This window comes from Lactuca serriola, chromosome 4 (assembly GCF_051521515.1).
Source record: "Lactuca serriola cultivar US96UC23 chromosome 4, Lser_US96UC23_V15, whole genome shotgun sequence".
NCBI classification, from domain to species: Eukaryota; Viridiplantae; Streptophyta; class Magnoliopsida; order Asterales; family Asteraceae; genus Lactuca; species Lactuca serriola.
Genome location: NC_136411.1, coordinates 367,686,075 through 367,696,681, shown reverse-complemented (window position 1 = coordinate 367,696,681; position 10,607 = coordinate 367,686,075). Strand labels below are relative to the sequence as shown.

General features: G+C 33.7%; 1 protein-coding gene across 15 annotated transcripts; it reads right to left on the bottom strand.

Annotated features, from left to right (window-relative positions):
- Positions 1-591: 591 nt before the first annotated feature.
- On the bottom strand, positions 592-4,997 carry LOC145097687 (protein MOR1-like). Of its 15 annotated transcripts, none has more exons than XR_013704461.1 (10): positions 4,564-4,997; positions 4,111-4,484; positions 3,864-4,005; positions 3,155-3,790; positions 2,911-2,984; positions 2,675-2,833; positions 2,454-2,550; positions 1,893-2,049; positions 1,683-1,799; positions 592-1,055 (listed from the first exon to the last, which is right to left on the bottom strand). XR_013704461.1 is itself a non-coding variant. In XM_079035320.1 (10 exons), exons 8-10 carry the CDS (start codon positions 2,019-2,021, stop codon positions 759-761), a joined length of 396 nt encoding a protein of 131 aa, XP_078891446.1. In that variant the 5' UTR covers positions 2,022-2,049; positions 2,454-2,550; positions 2,675-2,833; positions 2,911-2,984; positions 3,155-3,790; positions 3,864-4,005; positions 4,111-4,373; positions 4,564-4,995; the 3' UTR covers positions 592-758. The 15 variants fall into 15 exon arrangements, 7 of the variants coding, with proteins under 7 accessions (XP_078891446.1, XP_078891447.1, XP_078891451.1 ...); XR_013704462.1 differs by having other exon boundaries at positions 4,111-4,466; XR_013704458.1 differs by lacking the exon at positions 4,564-4,997 and having other exon boundaries at positions 592-748; positions 837-1,055; positions 4,111-4,556.
- Positions 4,998-10,607: the final 5,610 nt, after the last annotated feature.

The window sequence follows — 10,607 nt, the reverse complement described above, 5'->3', positions numbered from 1 at the left end:
TCCATAACTATTCCGTAGCTATTTATTTTTGTCACTATCTCGTAGCTATAGTAGCCACGGAAAATTACGTAGGTATTCCATAGCGATTTTGTAGCTAATTCGTAGCTATAATTTATCCACGGGCCATTATGCTACAACCAATTTTCCGTAGCTATCCGCTTATAGCTACGGAATAGCTACAGATTGTGCTCACTACTAGAAAAACAACCTTTTACGACGCTCATCGCGCGTCATAAAAGGCTCAAACGACACGCAAATGCGCGTCAAGGAAAGCCCTGTCATAAAGAGAGACGACGCACATTTACGACGCTCATTTACAACGCGCAATTACGACGCATGTTTACCACATGCAATGCGTATCAAGGAAGGCCCTGTCATAAAGGAAGACGACACGCATTCGCGTGTCGTAACCTTACGACACACGTGTTAATGACACGTAATGCGTATCAAGAAAGGCCATGTCATAAATGAAGACGACACACATTTTTGCGTATCATAATTTTAAATGTTTAAAAAAAATATTATTTATAGATTCACTTATTTTCAAATTGAATTTGTATTTAATATTTCATAATAGCAAATAAAATATCATATACAAAAAATAGAATGCATTGCATAAATTTAATGTCATACAAATAATCGTTCCATGGAAAGATAAAACAAATCAATAGAAGTTGTAACAAAAATTTACAAACAAATTAGATACAAAAAATGCAATCCATTGTCCCTTTTCTTATTCAAGATCAACCTGCAAGTAGCTAACTAATTTGTACAAATTCACCATTGTTTCTAATCATTTTCTTAAATACTTTACAAACATAATTCATCGATAGTACCTGAACTATAGTTGCAGCCTTGTTTCTTCTTCTTTTGAACTCATCTCTTGCAACCATTACTCTAAGCCTAGTCTGACTAGATACAACAACTCCTTGTCAATTATGTGAAAAAAATACAATCGGAGAGTGGGCTACCTTCATAATAGCAACAACTAACGAAGCAGAAATGAAAGAGAAGGCAATATTCACAACAATAGCTGCAGTGAATGCATCTAGGTCCTACAAGATCATACAAATTACTATTTAAATACACATTACATATAAAGGTGTCAATATTCTGATTGCATGTACTTAATATATAAAGACTCCAACAATAAATAGATATGTTATGTTACTTTAATATATAAAGACTCCAATTCAAAAAGGACTATGTGCCCCAGGATTTGCATTTGCATGACTATCAAAAAGAGAATTGGTTTGTAGAGGAAAGGGATGCATGATTAACAGCAGCACATAAAGGTCTAGGAGCATAGATATGTCAACCTGTCATGTGTCAACAACCATTAAACCACCTTAACAACCAACAAAACATTTGGATTTGACAAAAACTAAAATGACCAGATCAAATCAAACATGTGGGTATAATTGTGTTATACAGTATAGTTCGTATAGACCGATACTGCATGTTTGCTTATCTCCAATTTTCTTTAATATCGCAGAAAGTTCTTGCTGCCATGCCATGCCAACACAAGAATACAAATATGAATTTATTTAAATCTTTCCTACACAATTGTATTTTCATTTTACTTATCTTACACAATTCTACTGTCAGTTTATTCTTACTTCTACTTTCCCAAACATAGTATTGTACTGAAAAAAAAAATCTTATTAGGGGATGGAACTGACCTTCAATTGGGCATCTGCAGAATGGGTGGCAGGCATTGGATAATTGGCCATGGAATCACCCCAATGAGTTTGACCAACAGGGCCAGCAGGGGTCAACATTCTGGCAACAGTCAATGTCTAACAATGTTCATAAAACAATTACAATTAATACATAATAAATAAGATGTTGATAATGCATAATATTAAAGAGATAATAGAGTAGGTGCATACCTGAAGATTACGATCGATGTAGGAAAGGATTATGGGTTGGGGTTCCATGTCAATTGGGACCATGGAAAGATGACCTTTTATTGCTGTTCCACGAAGCTTTGCAAGCTCATGAAGAACCGTTTTCACCATCCGCAAAGGCTTGTCATCCGCTCCCGCTCTATAATATTAATATTAACAACAAACCCCAATTAAATCATTCTACTTTAGTAATTAATATATCAACATGTTCATTTACTCTCTCTCTCTCTCTCTCACTACCAATAAGGGCAACGTACTTATATCTTTTACACCATAGTAAAAACAAAATTACATTCCTATTGTGTGTAAAAGAATGTACTTACAGGTTGCTTGCTATTATGGGTTTAGTTACAAGTTGGTTGTGATTATGGATAACAAAATGAAGTGCATCATTATAGCAGGTAGTCGTAGAAGATAAACTACATTATTGTGTATATTATTGTGTACAAGGAATAAAGTATGTATATTTGATAGTTTTAGGCTCAGTAATTTTCCTTTGAGATATCATATCATAGAGACAAAGTAGATATAGTAAATACAAACCTCCTCTGATTTCTTCCATCCCGATGTCTTAGAGATACACATGAATGCTTTGGAGGATGCGATTAAGGTCCACCTCATATATCGTATTTTGAAGAACCTGCATGCATCAATGTGAAGAGTAACTAAAGATGGCAAGCTGAGGTGGTGTGTTGTTTCTTATGGACTTAATCCGGAAAGCAGTAAACTACTGAAAGCAAGTAAGAAAAAGATGACCAACAGACCTTTGTAAGTTTGATCAAGCATTTGACAACCAACTCAGAGAACTTTGAATTTCTTGTAGCAAAAGATTCATTGGATGGTGGAGCTGGCCATCTAGAAGAGTCTAATGGTTTTAGGAGACTTATTAGCACCATAAATGATGATGTCCTCTCTGCATTATCCTGCATTTACACAACAAATTACTACAAATGAAAATATAAGTAGTAATTATACAAGTTTTACAACCCAAATATCTCACCAATATCGTAAGCATTAAAAAATTTAAGGCATTCAGAAGTTGATTGCCATCATCCATCCTTGGAACCCTTTCGTCTAAAAGCCAAAGCAAAAGCTCTATGATGAGATTGTCTAGTGTTCTCACGCTCACAGCATGAGCAATTTGTTTATTTTGAAACGTTTGCAAAAAAAGGACTTAAACACACTCTACCTAAACCGTTATCTATAAAGCCTATTGTTATAAAAGAAAGAATCAGATAAAATACCTGCATCAGTGTGTTGAGAACATATTTACAATATCTAGAAGATGCACCCATCAAGCTGAAGTCAAAAGTCTTTGCCACCTTTACCCTGGTTGTAAGTAACATTCACTTCACCCTGGTTGTAAGTAACATTCACATATAATTAATTCATAATTCATAATATCATTCAACAACAATTTTATAGATATTTTTTTTTTGTTAAACCTGATGGCCCACAAAAGTTTTTACTGGTTGATTATCTCCAACTTTACAGACATAAATCAACATCAGTAGGAGCTGCAGTTTTTTTTAAGTTTAAATTAAATATAAAAAAACAAAAATTATAAAATAAATAGAAAGAAACAATATATGCATGAAACTCAAATTTTTGTTTCCATTCTCCAGTCTTAATGTCCCATACAATTGCTGTTTTGTCTACACTGCCACTTAAAAGATGGTCTCCTTTCTTGTTCCATTTTAAAGAGAATATTGGCCCCTTATGTTTTGTTAATGTACTCACCAGCTCCCCTAAATAAATAAATAAACCTAACTTAAAAAACACATATTGAAAATGCAAAAAAAGTAGCTTAATTTGCCATCTTTACTCCATATTCTGGTTTGCCCATCATAAGAACCTGTTGCAAGTAGGGTTCCATAACCCTACATTACAAATTTCATGTATAAGTATGAGATGCAACAGTAAAAAGTAAAAAGTTGAAAAAAAAATACTCACATTCCAGTCAAGTGTTGTTACATCTTTGCTCTTATCATTTGTATAGTGTTTCAAAACAGCAACATCTAAGGGGCCTTTTTGTAAATTTGAGCTACAAGGTCCATCACTAATTGTCCAAATTCGAGCTGTGGAATCTCCAGACCTAAATATATAATAAATTCAAGTCGGAATCTCAAATTATACTATTAATATTTTAGTTATAACCATAGTAAATCATATTTCTCTAACACAAAGAATGCAAAATTACCTTCTGCAATCACATTTTCTTCAGGTTGGACTCATATCTTATCCTCAAGATCCTAATTTTTCTTCTCTTTCTCTTTGTGTTTACCCTTATCACTTTATCTTTCTCTTTCTCTTTCCCTCTCTATCTTCTCTTTCTCCAACTCACGTTCTTTTTCCCTTTGTTGTTTTTCCTTCTCTTTTTCACTATGTTGTTCTTGCTCAATTCTCTTTTCTCTTTCTCTGTGTTTTCTTTCCTGTTCCAACTCACGTTCTTCTTCCCACCAACTGTAGCAACACAATACCATATCTTCTAAGCAATAGAGAGTCCAGGTCCCTCCAAATGAGAAACTTAAGGAAAGCATCAAGCTTAGCTTTGTACTGAAATAACAATCTTAGCTAATCCCAAAAGGATAAGATTTGATAAGAAATTAAAGATGGAAACAAAAAGAAAAAACTAGATTATTTCATAATATACCTTCATTACAGAGAAAACCTTGACAAATTGCTCTTTCAACATGGCTGACATCTCAACATCAAGTCTCGCAGTATCCACCTGGTTAACTCTTGATATCACAATTGGACTTGTAGATTGCAGAGAATTCACCAATGAATCAATTAGCTCTCTGTTAAAAAGGAGAGGAGATAAGGAACCTTCATGAATATGAAAAACCACTTGTTTTCTCCTAGAAAGATGTACCCAAAATCTTCCTTTTCTTTGATTTACCCAAAATCTGTAATTATTTCCCAAGTCCATCATCTTCCTTTTCTTTGATTTACCCAAAATCTGTAATTACAACATCTAAAGTAGTAGGAACCTGCTTAATTGTCTTCAAAACTCCCATTCATAAAACACAATTTGAAACGGTTACCATGGTTTTAGAATGTTTAATCGTGTGGAATTAAAAATGATTATTATGAACTTTGGGGTAGGGTTTTATTTTGTTATCTGGAACATAAAATGCGGGTTTTGTTTTACAAGGTTAAAATGGTAAATTTTCAATCATGTTTAATATTTAATTTAAGTTGAACCTAGACACTTTCCTAAATTTTGTTAGACATCGACCATTTATGTAATTTTATATTGTTAACATGGACCTTTCAAAGTATATTGTTATATTGAATATATAAATATAAGGACTTTTGCTTCTAGCTATGTTACGTGAATATAGTTGTCACACACAACTATTTAAAATACTTAAAAATCTGAAATGCATTAAGTGTTGAAAAATGACATCAGGTCCCTTTTGATAATATATATTGTTATTTTTGAAATAGCATAAATGGCATATGCAACTCCCAAAAATGAGACAAATAAAGAAATGCAGGAAAATGGCTTTTGGCAAAGTCAAAGTCTTAATTTGTATTTTATGAGTTACTAAAAATTGTTCAACCCACTTTGACCCAAACCCTACCCGACTGACCTGACCATTTATCTTTGACCATGAACTCAATTTGCATTTTTTTTCAGGGAAAATAAAAATATCATGGGGACTGCCCGCTATGCTAATGTTAACACCCACCTTGAAATCGGACAGTTGTTCATGGCATTAATATTTGGCCAATATATTAATACATGGAATCAAGGAATTCAATATAATAACATGTCTCCAGCATTTGGCCAATGTAGAGGAATGAATACTGGGGGGTGCCTGTTGGATAAGGATGCCACTACTTGTTTTGAAAAGTGGCATCGCGCTACACGCCTCTCCAGTTTGTACGATAGAGATTTTTCAATAGCTATAACACATGCATCATTAAAAATTAAAAATAATTATTATCTTATAAGTTATTTTTCTTTTTTTTAATAAAAGAAATTTGGTTACCTGAAGGGAATGGAATTCGCCATGAAAAAAAAAGAACAAATTATCCTTTTCCACTTATAAATTTTAATGAGGGAATTTTGGTTTTCAATGAAAACGGAAGAATGGAATTGAATTCCTTCCACCCATCCTAGGAAGGGTGAAATCAAATATGGAATTCAATTCCATCCACTTGGCAACCAAATATGCATAGTCAAGTGGCTAAATAAATAAACTTATGAAAGTGTGTTGTGTTTTTCATTATTTTACATAGATACTAAAACTGGTAATCGGAGAAAATAGTTTTTTTAGATGGACAAAAGGGTATAATGGTTTGCTTACTGAAAAATATGTATAACACTTGGGAAAAGGGTAAAAATATAATTTCTTTTACCTAAGATGGATTTTTGGTTGAAAAGCCATCCAGCTCCACGAGGACTATAACCACATGTAATATTTCTAGGGTTTCTACAACCACATGTAAACCAAGAAAATTTGTAAGTAACAGAGAGAGATATTAAGAATAAACATGAATTATATTTTATTAAGTAACAGAGAGAAGCTAATCTCCATCTTTTAATTTTAATACTTTTTGTAAATTGTAATCATATTTAACAAGTTAATCATTTATGACATTTAAGAAAAAAGACCAATAAAGCTGCTACCAAGTAAAAAGTAGTAAAAAATATTTTTTTTCAAGACCATTGTAGAAATATAAATAGATAGCACAATAACAAGATAACATGAAATCTTCAATTGCATATCTTTATAGTGTATCTATCTTTGGTGTTACCTAGGGTCCTCTTACAAGGTTATATGCATGTATGTGCCAGCAACAAGTTATATGCTGAGATTCAAGATCAAGGATCCTCTTCTCTATCTTATCTGCAAAACTGAACAACACCATTATCTACCTTTAGTTGAAAGAACATTAGAAAGAGCTAAAAACTGATATTTATCCAAAATTTTCATTAAACTTTTATGCCCTGTAAAAAAACTGTAGTTATAGAAAGAAATAATGTAGATGTTTAGTTTTTTAATTCCTTTATGGTTTTGCATTTTTACAAACACCTGGTATACACTATGCAGCTCTACATTTCCCACAAAAAAAATCAAAAACTCATTCTCTACATATGTAGCTAGAACCAAAACATCTTTTAGACTGCCATAAATAAACACTCAATCCCTGTATTATATTTATATATGATCTCGCCCATACTCCCACACAATCTTAGGCACGCTTATGGTATGGCTTAGTGTATTTGGAAAATGATGATGTTTATGTGGCTGCTCAACTATGATGCTCTAGTTTTGAACCCTTGCTGACTGTATTTCTATCCCTTTTAGTTGTTTACTAAATGTCGGATTGGATCTCTCATAGATCTCCTGCTATCTCAAAATTTATGAGAATGCAAAGAGGCCCATATTAAAATAAGAAAATGATAAAGTAAGAGAAAGAAACCTAGGGCACATACATGGAGAAGAAGAGAATAATATTCGAATCTGATGCCTCTTCCATTTTTTTTCCTGATTTTCAATGCCTCCAATCTGACCATAAACCTCCGACTTCTAATCCCAAATCAATCTTTGATTTTTGATCTTCAACCTCCAATTTCATCCTTATAGTTTCGGAACCCCAAAACTGACCTTTCTACCTCATATTTCTAATGAAAGGTGAGTCTCAAATCTAAAATAACAATGAAAAGTTTCTGATTCAAAATGGATTATTGTAGAAGAGAGTTGAAGTGGGGAACCGAGGTGAAGTGGGGAACCCCAGAACTGACCTTTCTACCTTACACAATGCTTGAATCGTACCTATCTATGGCTTCATTAGTTCATAGATGGCGATAGGGAGAAGTTGCAAAACCCTAAATCTCCTTGTAAGTATGACACAGACACAATGTAACGAGCACTAAATCGTAGTCTTCTGAGCATGAGGATCCGTAAATGGTTGGCTCTTAAACAAATGCTTGTAAACTTGAGCAGTCTTTGCAGTCTCGGTGAGGTGAGGTTAGGTGGTCTCGAGGTTGCTGGCAGGAAGAGGTTAGGCACTTCAAACTCTTAAAGATTATGAGGTTCGAAGCTGGTGGTGGCGGCGGCTTAGGGCTTGCACACACACACACACACACACACAGAGAGAGAGAGAGAGAGAGAGAGAGAGAGAGGAAGACGAACTGCTTTAAGGATTATTAGGGCTTTTTGGTAGAGGATTTTAGAAGAAGAAGAAGGAGATGCATCGACGGACTGTTTAATTTTTTGGTATTTTATTCCCCCCCACCCCCCACCCCCTAAGAAAACGCGCCTTCCTAAAGAAAAATATAAAGCGACAGTATTGGACGACAAGCTTTTTTATGATAGGTGCCCTCCGTGTTTTTAATTTTTTTTGTTCGAAAATATTTTTAGGGCACGTACAAATGCGTGCCCTCTATCCTTCAAATTTTGCAAAGCTGACATTATTTTTTGGGGCACGCACAAATGCGTGTCCTCTATCAGCGAGTGTCATTGTTTGCGCGTCATTAAAGGGTTGTTTTCTAGTAGTGACTGTAACTATTGCACCAATTTTGTAGTAGTGTATTTATACGCAAGTAAAGAAATCTAATGATCAACTCTTCATCAAGATTATGGCGAAAGAGTAGGGTTTTATAATAAAAAAAAACAAGAAAATTGTCATTCGAACACAATAGTGTCGTCTTAAACAAACGACATACAAATATTGGAGATAAAGATGGCTTTTGGTATGCTACTCAAACACCAGTTCTTAATCAACATTAATATGTGTTTGATTGACAAAATAAATTGTTATAAAAAGATTGGCACTAACAGTGTTGAACCGAAACATAAACATCAGGAGATAATAATATGCTTACAGTAGGCGGTACATGTCATTGGATATAAGCAATTTTAGGTTCACCAAGCCTAGAAGATACAAGATCCTCACGTTGCATATGAAAAGATATTATGAAGAAGGAAATTTTAATGATGAAACCCATAATAGTACATGAAAAGTGGTGCTTATGCCCGGAGTGAAGATCCTAAGCTAAAGTCCCTCATAGATAGAAATTGTTGACAAACTATTTAGTGATTGCGAACTATATTTGTTTCCAAGTTTATGAATCATGAGAAAATAAACTAATTTGTATTTTGTGTTATGTTTACTTTCCAATATGAGATAATATCAACAATAATCTTTTGTCAGATATTTGCATTTCACGCCATAAACTTTTTGTTCCCTGTATCCATACTTTCTCCTAATTGCTATATATAGGAGTGTCAACCCTTAAAATCCTTAACCTTTATTAGATCAAGATTTTCATTCATAATTCTCCAAAAAACACTCTCCTTCTGCATTTACTTCATTTTACTATTATATCCTTGCATTGAATATTTTGGTTATTATTCTTCAAGGCTTAACTGGATTTTTTTAATCCAGACTTGATGGGATCAAGTTATTAGCCTCCATTGCTCTGGCTTACTTAAGGTATACTTCATTATACCTTGTCTGAAGCATATTTGTGATATTTTAATTCATATCAATTGGTATCAAAGCCATAGTGGTTGGCCTTTGAATATATACGATTAGATTATCATTGATTGAGAATACCTTGGTTTCTCATTCATTTCTGCAACAACGGGAAAAAAAATCTTCATGTATACCAATAGTGCTCACTAAAACACAACAATGATTGCTTCGAATCCCAACCTACCATTTTATTCTGTCCAAATTGAAAACAATATGGGTTGCCCCACACGAACCCAATTACTTGTTGTGGAAGAATATGATTGTTGGAAAATAAGAATGGAAAGGCTATTAAAATAAAAAGATAAAGGTGCCATAATTTGGAGATGTGTCATAGAAGGTCCTCACATACTTGGAAGAAATGATTTTAGGGATGTTGCGGCTCAACTCATGGAGAAATAAGAACTTTGAGCTAGACCTCCAACTCTAATGGATGAACAAAAGACGTGTGCTGATGACATTGCTTTCTCTGAAACGGTTTTTGCTATCCCTTCATATCTTTTTGAGCGTATCAAGTTTTGAAATTATGAAATGGAGATATAGGATACACTAAAAGACATGTTTGAAGGTTCTAAAAATGTCAATGACAAAATATTAACCTTTGTGGTAATTGACGATGACACTTTCTTTTCCTTCGCAGTGAATTTGTGGCAGCTACAACAAATCGTTGCAGATTCTTGGTGAGTAACCTCTGCACACATGGCATGGAAAGAACTCCCATTGAGAATAATATCAATTTCATCTAAATTATAGGAAAAGGTAAGGGAAACTTTAATTCATGTATTTAAAGCAATTCCCCTTCAGAATCTATAAGGCAATGTCCCTCACCCCTGTTAGATCCACAAATTTGTTGTCACAAAACAATGCCCTTTCAGAATTTTACACACAGATTCCTTAGGTTCCCTTCTCGAAAGACAACCTAGACCCTGACTCTATAGTAAAAGAAATTCAGTTTCAACAAGATTTTTCCTTGTTAACCATGAAATACAACCAAAGTCCTTAGGTCAAGTAACACATGCCTTCCCCGCTACGTACAGTTTTAAATATTTATTTACGTTGGTCAATGATTGATATCTTTTGGAAATAAATGAAACAGAATTATTGAAGTATATGTGTTTATAGAACATTAAAATAAACTTTAAAAATAAAACACTAACTAGGTGTAACATCTGGGTTCTCTAAGGTGAGATTTTTATAAATAGT